Consider the following 14,265-nt stretch of genomic DNA (forward strand, 5'->3'; position numbering starts at 1 on the left):
CCTCCCCCCTCTCCTCCCCTCCCCCCTCCCCCCTCCCCCCATTTGTCAGGTAGAAAATTGGGCTACCTGTGTTAAGTAATGGGTTGAGAGACATTCCAATTAGTTGTCTCATTTATGTTAAGTATCCAATAATTGACATTGATATGTAAAGGGGCTTCAGGTGGCCTTTGTGTCAGGTGATGTGAAGACATAGTTTTGTGCAGAGTCTATTAAAGTGAAATAAAGGTGTTTGTAAAAGGAGCAGTGCCTTTGACTCGTTATACAACAGCAGCTAAATGTCTAACAAATGGTAGCAGAGGATGGTTGCTGTGCAAATGTGAAGGGTTGAAAAATACAACTTTTCCAGACCAAACCCAGGAGTGAGTGAGAAGAAAAAAGAAAATAATGAAGATATATGGCTGAACCTAGGATAAAGATGGCTGGATATTACTACCACCCCTTATTTTCTGAAAGGGGATCGTATGACCAATGGAGAAGTGTAGTAGTTATGTGGACTAAAGTAACTGCCTTGGGAAAGAGAAAACAAGGTTTGGCATTGGCTCTTTCTCTACCTTATGACAGTAAAATCCAAAGCAAAGTGTTTTCTGAGCTGGAATTGGAAGAATTAGATTCAGAAGAAGGTCTGGAGAATCTATTATGTTATATGGATAAGATTTATAAAAAGGATGACGTGTTAAATGCATAAGAAGCATGGTCGGATTTTGATAGGTTGCGAAAAATAAAGGAATTCTCCATGGAAGAATATATAATCGAATTTGGCTGAATATATAAAAGGCTGCAGAAACACAACCTGGAATTTCCACAGTCTGTGTTGGCCTTTAAATTACTTGACTGTGCTCGAGTGAGCAACATGGATAGGCTCCTGGTTTTGACAGGAGTTCAGTTTGCGGATAAGGATACCTTATTCGATAAGATGATTGAAGCTTTAAAAAGGTTTCTGGGGAAACATTTGATTCCGATGGCTCTGATGACCCAAATAAGTCAGCCTGCGATAAAGCAGAATATGGAAGATATACTATTAACAGGATGGTGAAATCGTACGGCTACAAACAGGTTCCAAGACTATAGAAGGAGATCAGGACTCGGAAATTATGAAGACAGAAACCCAGTTAGAACCTACAATAGGAAGATGAAGCCCAGAAATGCCCAGGGTATGATAAATCGATGTTTTTGTTGTGACTCTCAATACCATTATGCTTTCAACTGTCCAACACGTTATAATAGTGTTTGAAGCGACACATGACATGGAAGAGTCAGAAGAGGGAAAAGATAGTGACCAGAAAGAAGGCATTGTCCTATTAACAAGCAGTTTTATGCCAGTAATGAGGGTGTTGGTTGCAGAATCCTTTAATTGTGCTGTATTGGACAGTGGCTGCACATCTACTGTGTGTGGAATTGACTGGTTAAAATGTTACCTGGACTCCTTGAATGCTGAAAATCGTAACAAGGTTAAGGAATTTGAAAGTTCCACAAGTTTCAGGTTTGGGGATGATAATACTCTGAAGTCGCTAAAAAGAGTGGTGATCCCTTGCAATATCGCTGGAATAAATCATTTCATTGGACGGATGGTGTATCAAGTGAGATAACTTTGTTTCTGAGCAGACCGTCGATGAAGAAAGCACACATGAAACTGGATATGGAAAAGGAGAAGGCAACAGTTTTTGGAAAGACGGTGGACTTACAATTTACACAGCCGGGGCACTATTGTATTCCATTACTGACAAATAACATTTCAAGTACAGTTGTTCAGGATGTGTTAATGGCGGTTGAAAATGGGACTTTCGCTGATAAAAAGCTTGTTGTATTAAAACTGCATAGGCATTTGCACATCCGTCTCCTCGGAGGCTGAAAAGTTTATTAAAGGATGCAGGGGTAAGGGATGAAGACTATACTAAACTGATAGAACAGGTTAGTGATTGCTGTGAAGTTTGTAGGCAGTAGGAAGCCAGAGATTTTAACGCTATTTTGGCCATGGATCTTAAGATCTGGGATAAAACCAATAATATATTTATTTTGCATTTTGTAGATTCAGCAACCAGATTTAGTCAATCAACGATTGTACGAAGTAAAGAAAAGAGAATAATTCTGGATCAAGTCGTGGAAAAATGGATAGGGACAGGAATGGGCCCACCGGCAAAATTCCTTACGGACAATGGTGGAGCATTTGCTAATGATGAGTTTAGGGATATGTGTGAAAACGTGAATATCACAGTTATGAATACGGCTGCGGAAAGTCCATTTAGTAATGGTGTGTGTGAAAGAAACCATGCAGTAATAGACGATATGCTCCGGAAAATGTTGGCAGGTAGACCAAACTGAAAGCTAAATTCAGCTTTAGCATGGGTGGTACATGCAAAGAATTCATTGCAGATGGTTGGGGGCTATAGTCCCTATCAATTAGTGTTTGAAATCCTAAAATTCCGTCCATTTTTGATGACCAGCCTCCAGCTTGGGAAGGGACTACAATTAGCTCTGCCTTTGCTGAGCATTTAAATGCATTACATGGCAGCAGAAAAGCTTTTTTGGAAGCAGAAGTCTCTGAAAGAATTCGCAGAGCTTTATGACATAATGTACGGCCATCAAATACCGTTTTTCAGCAAGGAGACATAGTTTACTACAAGAGAGACAACTTTAATGACTGGAAAGGCCCAGGGGAGACCATAGGCATAGATGGCAAAACAATTATTTTACAACATGGCAATCAAACTGTTAGCGTACATTCATCAAGGATAATGGGTACAGATTACAAATTTTCAAATTTGGACAGAGCAAACAGACATGACGAGGAACCAGAGTCATCTGGTACGCACGTGTTACAGAACTATGAGGATCAGTTAACTGATATAGACAAGGTTTCTGGAGAGGAACACAACACTTCTGATGAATTAGAACAGGCCATTTTTCCAAAAGGACAACTGCCAAATGTTGGTACAAACGTGACATACTTTCCTGAAGGGTCTAGTCAATGGAAGGATGCAACTGTTATTAGTAGAGCAGGGAAGGCCACTGGAAATTATAAACATTGGTTGAATGTACAGCATTCAGGGGAAGGAATTAAGACAATGGATTGGGAACACGAAGTTCAAAAATGGAGGGCACAGAAACGCAGTGCCAGTTCAGATAGTACATCGGATAGTGAACAGGTCCACAGGAAGAGGTCGAGAACTATTGAAAGGACATCCCACAGCAGAAGGGAAAGATCAAGCAGTAGCAGTACAGAAAGAGACACCAGGCGGGAGAGGGGACGTAGTTTATCATGATCTCGGAACATCAGTAAGGCTACAAATACCAATAGGAGTAGAAGCCCACATGCACATGAGATTTTGGTGGCTTCCAATAAATTAGATGAGAAAGTTATCAAAAATGCCAAACAGCAAGAACTGCATAGTTGGAGTGAATTTGGGGTATATACGGAGGTACCCGATAGGGGACAAAGAGCTCTATCCCACAGATGGATTTGCACGGTAAAGATTCTCCTGGATGGAACTGAAAAGACAAAGGCCAGGCTTGTGGCAAGGGGATTTGAAGAAAACTTAGAAGATCAGGATTTAAGGATAGATTCACCTTCGGCAGGAAAGGTTATTTTAAAGATCTTCTTGGCTCTATTAGCCACAAAGGCAAGGGAATGCAAATCTATGGATAGAAAAGCTGCCTTTTTGCAGGGGCATCAGCTCCAGAGAGACATGTCCTCCTAAAGAGGCAGCTAACACAGAAGGGGTACTCTGGAAGTTGAACAAAGGTGTGTATGGTTTAAATGATGCGTCTAGAGTCTGGTATTTTTCGGTGAGGTAAGTTTTGTTAAAGATAGGCTGTTGCCAGTTGAAAGCAGATCCGGCAATGTTTTACTGGCACTATAAAGGGAATATTTCTGGCATCTTTATGATGCATGTTGATGATTTTTTGTGGGATTAGTGGGGCGGGGTTCTCCGACCCCCCCCCCGGGTCAGAGAATTGGTGGGGGGCGGTGGGAATCCCGCCCCCCTGCTCCGACGCCAGCTGCCGAATTCTATGGCGCCGGTTCTTGGGCAGGGATCGTGCTGCGCGGTCGGGGGCCATTGGCAGCGGTCCCCCCCGGCAGTTTCCCAGGCCCCGATGGGCCGAGCGGCCGCCTGTTTTCGGCCAGTCCCGCCAGCGTGAAATAGACAAGGTCGATGCCGCCTGGACCTGGCTTGGAGGGCAGTTAGCGGGGTTCTCTGGAGGGGGGGGTGCGGGGGGATCCGGCCCCGGGGGGGGGGGGGGCCATGGTGGCCTGGCCCGCGATCGGGGCCCACCGATCTGCGGGCGGGCCTGTGCCGTGGGGGCACTCTTTCCCTCCGCGCAGGCTTGTATAAGGCTCCGCGATGGCGGGCGCGGAGAAGAAACCCCCTGTGCATGCGCAAGAAACACGCCAGCGGTTCTGCACATGCGCCAACTCGCACCGGCCGGCAGAGGCCCTTCAGCGCTGGTTGGCACGGCGCCAACCCCTCCAGCGTGGCCTAGCCCCCGGAAGTGCGGAGGATTCCGCACCTTCCGGGCAACCCGACGCTGGAGTGGTTCACGCCACTCTTAGGCACCGGTATGGGCCGCCCCACCGATTGCGGGAGAATCCCGGCCTTGATTTCAAAGCTATTGTAATCACTGGTTTGAGGAAAGAGTTCAGGGTTGGAAGTCAGGCTTCCGGTTCATTTAAATACATTGGACTGAAAATCGGACAGACTAAGTTAGGGGCAACTTTACAACAGCAATCTTATTTGGAAAGCATCAGCCCAATAGCAATTATCCGTGGCCGGATTTCACACAAAGACGCAATGGTTTCAAAGATGGATAAAGAGCAACTACAAAGTTTAATTGGGCAACTGAATTGGTTAGGTAGACAGACTAGACCGGACATGAGTTTGATGTCTTAGAGTTGAGTACAAAATAAATGATCCCGAAGTGGAAGACATAATAAGAGCAAATAAAGCGTTGGCCATACGAAAAATGCAGGAGTGTGTTTTGAGGTTCCTGGTTTCAGGTGACCTTAGGCACTTGAAACTTACAGTTTATAGTGATGCGTCCTAAGCAAATTTATGTGATGGGGATTCAAGCGCAGGAGGTTTTATAATTTTCTTTTCGGGGAACAATGGTAAATGTTGTCCTCTTGTGTGGGAAACAAAGAAAATAAGGAGAGTGGTCAAAAGCACTTTGGCTGCTGAGACGTTAAGCCTTGTAGAGGCGGTGGATATGGCCTTTTATATATCTCAGATATTGACAGAAATTTTGGGATTAGGGGATTTGAGTAATATACCTATTGAATGTCACATTGACAATAAATCCCTGTGGGAAAATGTGCACTCTATAAAAAGTGTCAATGAAAAAACGTTAAGGATAGACATCGCAAATTTGAAGCAGATGTTGGACAGAGGGGAAATAGCAAAAATTAAATGGGTCGACAGTCATTATCAATTGTCAGACTGTTTTACAAAAAGAGGGGCTCACTCACAGAAACTTTTGGATATTGTTCATGAAGGACGCCTGTTTCTGTGGCCTTTTTTTTCTTCCTCAAAAAAAGGAGGGAAATTGCGTGTGTGTTTTTGAGTTTCTTATAATTTTGTTTTCGCCCAATTTTTTTTTCTCCAAGGAAGGGGAGACTGTTAAGTAATGGGTTAAGAGACATTCCAATTAGTTGTCTCATTTATGTTAAGTATCCAATGATTGACACTGATATGTAAAGAGGACTCAGGTGGCCTTTGTGTCAGGTGATGCGACGATATAGTTCAGTACAGAGTCTGTTAAAGTGAAATAAAGGTGTTTGTAAAAGGAGCAGTGCCTTTGACTCTTTATACATCAGCAGCTAAACGTCTAACAACCTGTTCCTGCTGGCTGCCAAGTCCAAACATACTGTGTCAGGTAGAGAATTGGGCTACTTGTTCCTGCTGGCTGCCAAGTCCAAACATTCTGTGGCAAGCGCACCATATTATCTGGGTCAGTGAGCTTCGTAACAATTTCTGCTGACTCCTGGCAACCACCCATTGCCCGTATTGTTGTGGTAGGCTCAGGGATGGGTAGGAAGGTTGTGGCATGGGCAAACAAACCCCCACTGCCTGTAACACTCCCCTTAGGGGCATATAAAATGTAGCCCTGTATTTCTATTCAGGGAAACTGCTGCACCTTCTTTCATAATCTCGCTTGATATTTCTCCCCGCCATTTAACAAATGCTGCCAACATCGAATCTGCAATGTTACTAAGTTACCCATAATAAATGTGTGATAATAAATGAAGATTTTATAATTCCAGGAATCAATAGAATCATCACGGTGGCTCTGGAAAATGCTGATGATGTTGATGCGATTCAGTACGTTGACGTTGGAACGGGATTTGGATACAAACAACAGCTATCAATTGAAATGGACGATATTGAAAACGCTTTGGTTAAACAAATAGTAAGTGATGTTGAGAAAAGTGAGAGAGGATCGATCTTCTGTTGCCTTTTCTGAAAACAATTGGAATTTAAAACAAAATGGCCCATTACATTCAGTGACACTTGAGTGTGAAATCTGGTTATTTTGTTGTTGGGGATTGTTCTTAATTCAAATAATATGTAATTAAACCTGATGAAGAATATGCTGTTCAGTGACTTCAATATATTGAGAATCTCGTCGCACAGTGTGTCCCGCTATTAAAAACATTAAAATGTTTTGTTTGCAGAGCGGAGCTATGGAAACAAAGTGCTGTCAAGCCCTTTGCACATGCTTAGGAGAACCAGGGCTGCTTGGTTTGCAAGGGATCAAAGGGCTAAGGGTAAATTAAAAATATATCTGCATTTTTAACAGTTTCATGATACATAATTATTCATTGAGATTTAGAAAGCAAAGTAATTACTTAATAGATGTGTTGATGCTATTTTAGGGGCACCCAGGTGTGAAGGGATTTCAAGGCTACCTAGGTGAAGAAGGAGGATTGGTAAGTTGGTACTTTTGAACTACTCATTTACATGACGTGAAGTGCTGCTGCTTTTGTTTGTCTCTAGGGCCTGTGGCATTTACCATGCAGCAGATCAAAGAGAATTTTGACTTCTCACAGAGGAGAAACCAATGCTGTGACTTTGAATTACTGGAAGACTCTAATACACGGTTCCTTAAACTGCAGACTGATTAAATGTAGGTTAAGGCCGGTCGATTTTAACTTCTGGGTAGCCGACCTGTTTCCTGGACAAAGAGGCTGGGGGCACAGGCCTCATTTGAATAGAACCCGGGAGCTGCAGGCGCGAAATGGGCAACCCGCTGGCTACGGGCCTTCGCTATTGGGCGCGTTTGTGACTGCCAGCCCAACAGCACGGAGTGTCCAGGATGGGCGAGCTGCTATGATCATGGAGGACGGGCGAGTGCAGTGTGCAAGATCCCCAGGTTATTTTCATAGTGTTCTTCCTGGCACTCAAATATGATTTAACCCTTACTTCCTAAGGCATCTTCAGCTATGTTTTTGAATTAACTATTGGCGAGCACACAGCATTTGTTACGACCTCTATTTCTTAAAATTAGATTTTCTGTATGTCGTGGGTTCCTGACTTAGACCTTGGAAGGGGCTTCTTGTTTTAAAAGGTAGGGACCTAGTGCAGCAACTTGATCATTGGCAGTAACAGAGAGGTCCTTGCAGGAAAAAAATGCTGGAGTGAATTTATGATTTGGTGAAATTTGCATGGATTTTTGCGTTTAGAATTTGAGCTACTCCACGGTTATTCTAAAAGCCCAAATAAGACTTGACCTTTTAAAAAATTAATTTATTGGATGTGGATGCCGCTGGCTAGACAGCATTTAATGCCCATCCTTAATTGCCTTTGAGAAGGTAATGGTGAGCTGCCTTCTTAAACCATTGCAGTCCATGTATCGTAGGTACATCCACAGTGCTGTTTGGGAAGGAGTACCAGGATTTTGAACCAGCAACAGTGAAGGAACGGTGAAATATTTCCAAGTCAGGATAGTGACTGTCTTGGAGAGAAGGTTATAGGTGGTGGTGTCCCCATACATCAGCTGCTCTTGTCGTGCAGGATGGTAATGGCCATGGGTTTGAAAGATGATGTGAAAGATGGTTTGAAGGAGGTTTGGTGAATTCCTACACTGCACCTTGTAGATGGTACACACTGCTGCCACTATGTGTTGGAAGTGAAGGGAGTGAATATTTGTGAATGAGGTGCCAATCAAATAGGATGCCAGTCAGTTTCTTGATTTTCATAGAATTTGCAAAGCAGGCCATTCGGCCCATCGAGTCTGCACCGGCTCTTTTGAAAGAGCACCCCTCCACCCTATCTCCATTTCCCAGTAGCCCCACCCAACATTCAGGGCAATTTTGGATACTAAGGGCAGTTTATCATGGCCAATCCACCTAACCTGCACATCTTTGGACTGTGGGAGTAAACCGGAGCTCCCGGAGGAAACCCGCGCACACACGGGGAGAACGTGCAGACTTCACACAGACAGTGACCCAAGCCGGAAATTGAACCTGGGACCCTGGAGCTGTGAAGCAATTGTGCTAACCACTATGCTTCCGTGCTGCCCGGCATTTTCTTGGAGCTGCACTCATCTCACCAAGTGGGGAGGATTCCATCCCATTCGGGAATTGTGCCTTGTAGGTATCTGACAGGCTTTGGGAAGTCAGGAGGAGAGTTTCTCACCACAGGGTAAATTGTTACAATATTGAGCACGATTTACCAGCTTCGCCATGCCCAACTTGGTGTTGCGATGAGGTCAATGAATATCGCAAGGACACTTGATACCACTGTACCTATCGAGACATGGCGATCTGGATCTCTGTTATGGGCGTGATTCAGATCAGCATATTCGGCTCATTTAAAAATGTCTGCATGGAATTCTCCTGGCGCCTGGGAACTAATGTCCTCCCCAGTGAGGCCTTGACCAGGCAAAAGGGGAGTTTTAACTTCCCCTATATTAACTGGGACTCATTTAGTGCTAGGGGCTTGGATGCCGCAAAGTTTGTAAGGAGCATCCAGGAGGGCTTCTATAAACAAATATTTCAACTAGGGAAGGGGCCGTACTGGACTTGGTATTGGGGAATGAGCCCAGCCAGGTTATCGAAGTTTCAGTAGGGGAGCATTTCGGGAAGAGTGACCATAATTCAGTAAGTTTTAAGGTACTGTTGGATAAAGATAAGTGCTCAGGTGAAGGTGCTGAATTGGGGGAAAGCTCAATATTAGGAAGGAACTGAAGAATCTAGATTGGGGGCGGATGTTTGAGGGTGAATCAATATCTGGCATGTGGAGGCTTTCAAATATCAGTTGAAGGAATTCAGGACCGGCATGTTACTGTGAGGAAGTAGGATAAGTATGGCATGTTTCGAGAACTTTGGATAACGAGGGATATTGTGAGCCTTGTCCAAAAGAAAAATGAAGCATTTGTAAGGGCTAGAAGGCTGGGAACAGACAAAGCCCATGAGGAATATAAGGAAAGTAGGAAGGAACTTAAGCAAGGAGTCAGGAGGGCTAAATGGGACCACGAAAGGCAATTGGCAAATAGGATTACGGAAAATCCCAAAGCTTTTTATTCATATGTAAAGAGCAAGAGCATAGCCAGGGAAAGGGCTGGCCCATTCAAGGACAGCAAAGGGAATCCACGTGTGGAGCCAGAAGAAATGTGCAAGGCACTAAATGAGTACTTTGCATCAGTATTCACCAAAGAGAAGCACTCGGTGGATGATGAGTCTGGGGAAGGGTGTGTAGATAGCCTGGGTCACATTGAGATCAAAAAGGAAGAGGTGTTGCGTGTCTTGATTAACATTATGGTAAATAGGTCCACAGGGCCTGATGGGATCCACCCAGAATACCGAAGGAGACAAGAGAGGAAATTGCTGGGGCCTTGAGAGAAATCTTTGTATCCTCACTAGCTACAGGTGATGTCCCAGAGGACTGGAGAATAGCTAATGTTCCTTTGTTCAAGAAGGGTAGCAAGGATAATCCAGGAAATTACAAGCCTTACATCAGTGGTAGGGAAATTATTGGAGGTGATTCTACGAGATAGGATTTACTCCTATTTGGAAGGAAGTGGACATATTAGCAAGAGGCAGCATGATTTTGTGAAGGGAAGGTGGTGTCTCACTAACTTGATTGAGTTTTCGAGAAGTGGCGAAGATGGTTGATGAAGGTAAGGCAGTGGATGTTGTCTACATGGACTTCAGTAAGGCCTTTGACAAGGTCCCTCATGCAGACTGGTGCAGAAGGTGAAGTCACATGGGATCAGAGTGAGCTGCCAAGATGGATACAGAACTGGCTCAGTCGTAGAATACAGAGGGGAGCAGTGGGAGGGTGCTTTCTGAATGGAGGGTTGTGACTAGTGGTGTTCCACATTGATCATTGCTGGGGCCTTTGCTATTTGTAGTATATATAAATGATTTGGAGGAAGATGTAACTGGTCTGATGAGTAAGTTTGCAGACAATACAAAGGTTGATGGAATTGCAGATAGTGATGAGGACTGTCAGGGGATACAGCAGGATATAGATCAGTTAGCGTCTTGGGCAGAGAGATGGCAGGTGCAGTTTAATCTGGACAAATGTGAGGTAATACATTTTGGAAGATATACAGTAAATGGCAGAACCCTGAAGGATATTGACAAGCAGAGGGACCTGGGTGCATAGGTGCACAAGTCGCTAAAAGTTGCAATGCAGGTGGAGAAGGTAGTCAAGAAGGCATATGGCATGCTTGCCTTCATTGGCTGGGGCACTGAGTATAAAAATTGGCAAGTCATGCTGCAGCTGTATAGAATGTTGGTTAGGCAACACTTGAATATAGTGTTCAGTTCTGGTCGCCACACTGCCAAAAGAATAGGCAGGCTTTGGAGAGGGTACAGAAGAGGTTCACCTGGTATGGAGGGCATTAGAGATGAGGAGAGGGTGGCTAAAGTTGGTTTGTTCTCACTGGAACAACGGAGGTTAAGAGGTGACCTGACAGAAGTCTACAAAATGATGAAGGGCATGGACAGAGTGGACAGTCAGAGCTTTTTCCCAAGTTGTAAGAGTCAATTACTAGGGGACATAGGTTTAAGGTGTGAGGGGCAACGTTTAGAGGAGATCTGAGAGGGAAGCTTTTTACACAGAGGGTAGTGGGTGCCTGTAATTCACTGCTGGAGAAGCTGGGGGAAGCAGGGACGATAGTGACGTTTAAGGGACATCTTGACAAATACATGAATAGGATGGGAACAGAGGGACCCGGACCCCAGAAGGGTGGAAGGTTTTAGGTTAGATGAGCAGCACGGTCTTGTAGGCTTGGAGGGCTGAAGGGCCTCGTTCTGTGGTGCATTTTCCTTTGTTCTTTGAAGGGTGAGAAGTGAAGGGTGGGTATGAAGGAGCCGCATAAATATTGGGGAGGGTTGTTAAGGGCGGAGGTACTGAAATGAAGAGGTCCGAAGGAGGCTGAGGGGAGGCCTGAAAATGGGGTGGGACCCTCAGCAACCCCAAAGGGGGATGTCCTCACTTGGGAAGCAGACTTCATCACTTCCTCAAGAGTCATGTGGCACTGTGGTCTAAGTGGGTTTCCTTACTGAGATAACTGAGGAATACCATGCAGCCTACAGTGCTCACTGCCTCCAGGGAACCCACATCGTATGCAAGCAGCACAATACGTTTCTCCCCCACATCACCAAAACATTTTGAGGTGAATTCTCACCATGTCTCTTTGGGGAGACTATGGGCTTGATTCAACCAAATGGGAACAAAATCCTATAGCAAGAGCATTTAACCGCGTGTTTCCCAGTGCACGCAGTGCCAAGAAACACATGGCTATTCAACACGACTCGCGTTGTATAAGGGGCCTCAATGGAGAACACACGACCGAGTCCGCACATAGCCCCGTTATGAAATCGGGGTGCACTGTTCGCCGGAACTGCTCAGTTAGTGATTGCGTCCCGATCTCCGATCCCCTGAAGTGATCTCCGACCACCCCTGAGCCCAAACGCCATTGGATCGCGCCCTGTGGCCTCCCGCTGGAGGAGAATTGCAACTGATTTCCGATCCCTCTGGGAGTGCAAATTGGGAAGCAATTCCATATTCCTTGCCATGCAAATTTATGCATGGCGAGGAATACGAGGGATTCCCAAGGGAATCCTGCTATTCAGCCGCCATTTTGAACAGGCGGCCCGATAGCGAGGCCCAACAGCTGGCCAACCTGCTACACCGCAAACCATCCTCAACACCCTCCCCACAATGCAAAGCAAGCCCCCACCCCCTGACCCCTGGATTGTCTGGGTGCCCCTCCCTGCAAGTTCGGGGGTGACCCTACCTGACCCCCCCCCCCTCCCCGGGACCCCCTAATGAAGGAGACTCCCCCAGGGACCCGTGTAGTAGGCAGACTCCCTCCAGGGGCAACTCAAAGAGGGAGATTTCCTCAAGCACCCCTGAAATAATTGCAGCTGTAACACTTACTTGAAAGCTCCATGTGTCCATTCATCGAAGGAGAACAGCTGTGATCTGTGTTTCAAACCCGCAGATCCATTAGCTGCAAGCCATTCATAACTTTCTAGGCGTGTGCTGTGATTGGCAGCTTTCACAAATTAGCTGGAGCCTTGATTCATTTGCCTCCCTTCATGGATGAGTGACTCTTAAGTGGTGAAACCCCAATGTTTACAAACATTGAAAAAGCAAAGAGAGATAAGTGCAATCCAAGCACTAAGTGCATTCCAATCACTCAAGGGTATGATTGCAATGCACTTCCCTCTCTTTGATGTGGTCAATGCATTAATTTACATCCTCCTGCTGGCTTGCGGCCGAGTACGCGATCCTGGCAGCAGTGTGGGAGTCAGAGAATCGCGATCGAGTCGAATCCCAGCGTCGATCCGAGTTTTCCCCCAACATCCGATTCTCCATCCCATTGGGAAATGCAATCCAGGCATCGCGGTGCAGAGAAGCCAACCTCTTGAACCTCGTGCGCAAGGACGATAAATTATGTAACTGAGATTTTACAGATTTCCATTCACTCCTTCCAGCCTACTGCTGATTATCGAATAACTGTTCAAAAATTTGAGTTACTCCAAGTACGTAACACAGCAAAGTGTGAATTTATGAACTATGATAAATTGAATTATCAGATCATTTGAATTTAGAAGTCTTTAATTGAGAGAAGTAGACCATATGGAAGATCTGTGACCAAATTTGGAAGGTTTGCCTTATCACTACATGGAATCCATTTATCATGAGCCTGTATAAACCATCTTATTAAGATGTGCCAAGTATATATACATCAGAACCAAAATCTGACCAGTTGTGTAACTTTCTAAACTAAAAATGTTTTTTTTGTTTGTAATAAAATTGACTTTTTGATTCCACTCATCTAACCCAGCTGCTTGTTTGCTGTACTGGCATTGCATCTCAGAGCTGAAAACCATTTGTTATTAGTCAAGGGAATGCTAGAAACCCAGTGACATGTGTGTACAATGGCATGATTTTTACTTCAATGGGTTTTTTGTATTTTTACACGAGTCTATAATTGGTTCAAGAGTCTGGACAAATGATGACTCACTGTCTTTTAAGCTATTGATGGCTTAATTCCATCCTTTTATCTGGCTGAGTGTCTTACCATGATGCAAATATCCTTTTGAATTTTTTCTTTGTGCTCAACTGGTCCAACCCCAACTGCTGTGTGAAGGCAACCACATTTATCTTTGAGTCTAACTACCTCCAAATGCCTGCTCGATGACTGTCAAAAGCAGCTACAAATGTGGATTCCCTAGCTGAAGTCATGTCTCTATATTAACTTGCCGGCTAGTTGGGCGAGGGGAGGCTCTGATATCACAGGGGTTGTAGCCAGAAATAAGGCCATCAAGACTGTAGAGGCATTTTAATGTTGGCAGCTCATTATCGTTTTATTTGTGTGTTGGTGACAATTGTGCGGCAGCAGGCATGATACTTCAGTTGCTACAACCAAGGGAAAAGTGAACTGGCTGCCCTCTATTCAACCTCCTCAGTTAATCACAGAAAAGTTTTTTTTGCAGGACGAACACACACAGGTTAGAGTCCATTTTTAAAAAGGCAATATAATGTCTGGTTAAGTAGAATCATAGAATCTCTTCAGTACAGAAGGAGGCTATTCAGCCCTTCGAGTCTGCACCAATCCCATAAAAGAGCACCCTATCTAGGCCCATTCCCCCACCCTTTCCCCATAACCCCACCTAACCTGTACACCCCTGACACTGAGGGGTAATCTTGTCATGGCCAATCCACCTAACCTGCATATCTTTGGACTGTGGGAGGAAACCGGAGCACCCGTCGGAAGCCCACACAGACACGGGGAGAACGTGCAAACTCC

The 14,265-nt window shown here is 44.9% G+C and overlaps 1 protein-coding gene across 1 annotated transcript in view; it reads left to right on the plus strand.

Moving 5' to 3' along the window:
* Nucleotides 1-14,265, plus strand: part of LOC140425484 (collagen alpha-6(VI) chain-like) — a 210,699-nt gene that overhangs the window by 66,072 nt on the left and 130,362 nt on the right. The window contains exons 11-13 of the mRNA XM_072509802.1: nucleotides 6,257-6,402; nucleotides 6,668-6,760; nucleotides 6,869-6,922. Of these exons, the coding sequence (XP_072365903.1) occupies nucleotides 6,257-6,402; nucleotides 6,668-6,760; nucleotides 6,869-6,922 (293 nt within the window). The remainder of the gene's footprint in view (nucleotides 1-6,256; nucleotides 6,403-6,667; nucleotides 6,761-6,868; nucleotides 6,923-14,265) is intronic.

Source organism: Scyliorhinus torazame, chromosome 6 (genome assembly GCF_047496885.1).
Source record: "Scyliorhinus torazame isolate Kashiwa2021f chromosome 6, sScyTor2.1, whole genome shotgun sequence".
NCBI classification, from domain to species: domain Eukaryota; kingdom Metazoa; phylum Chordata; class Chondrichthyes; order Carcharhiniformes; family Scyliorhinidae; genus Scyliorhinus; species Scyliorhinus torazame.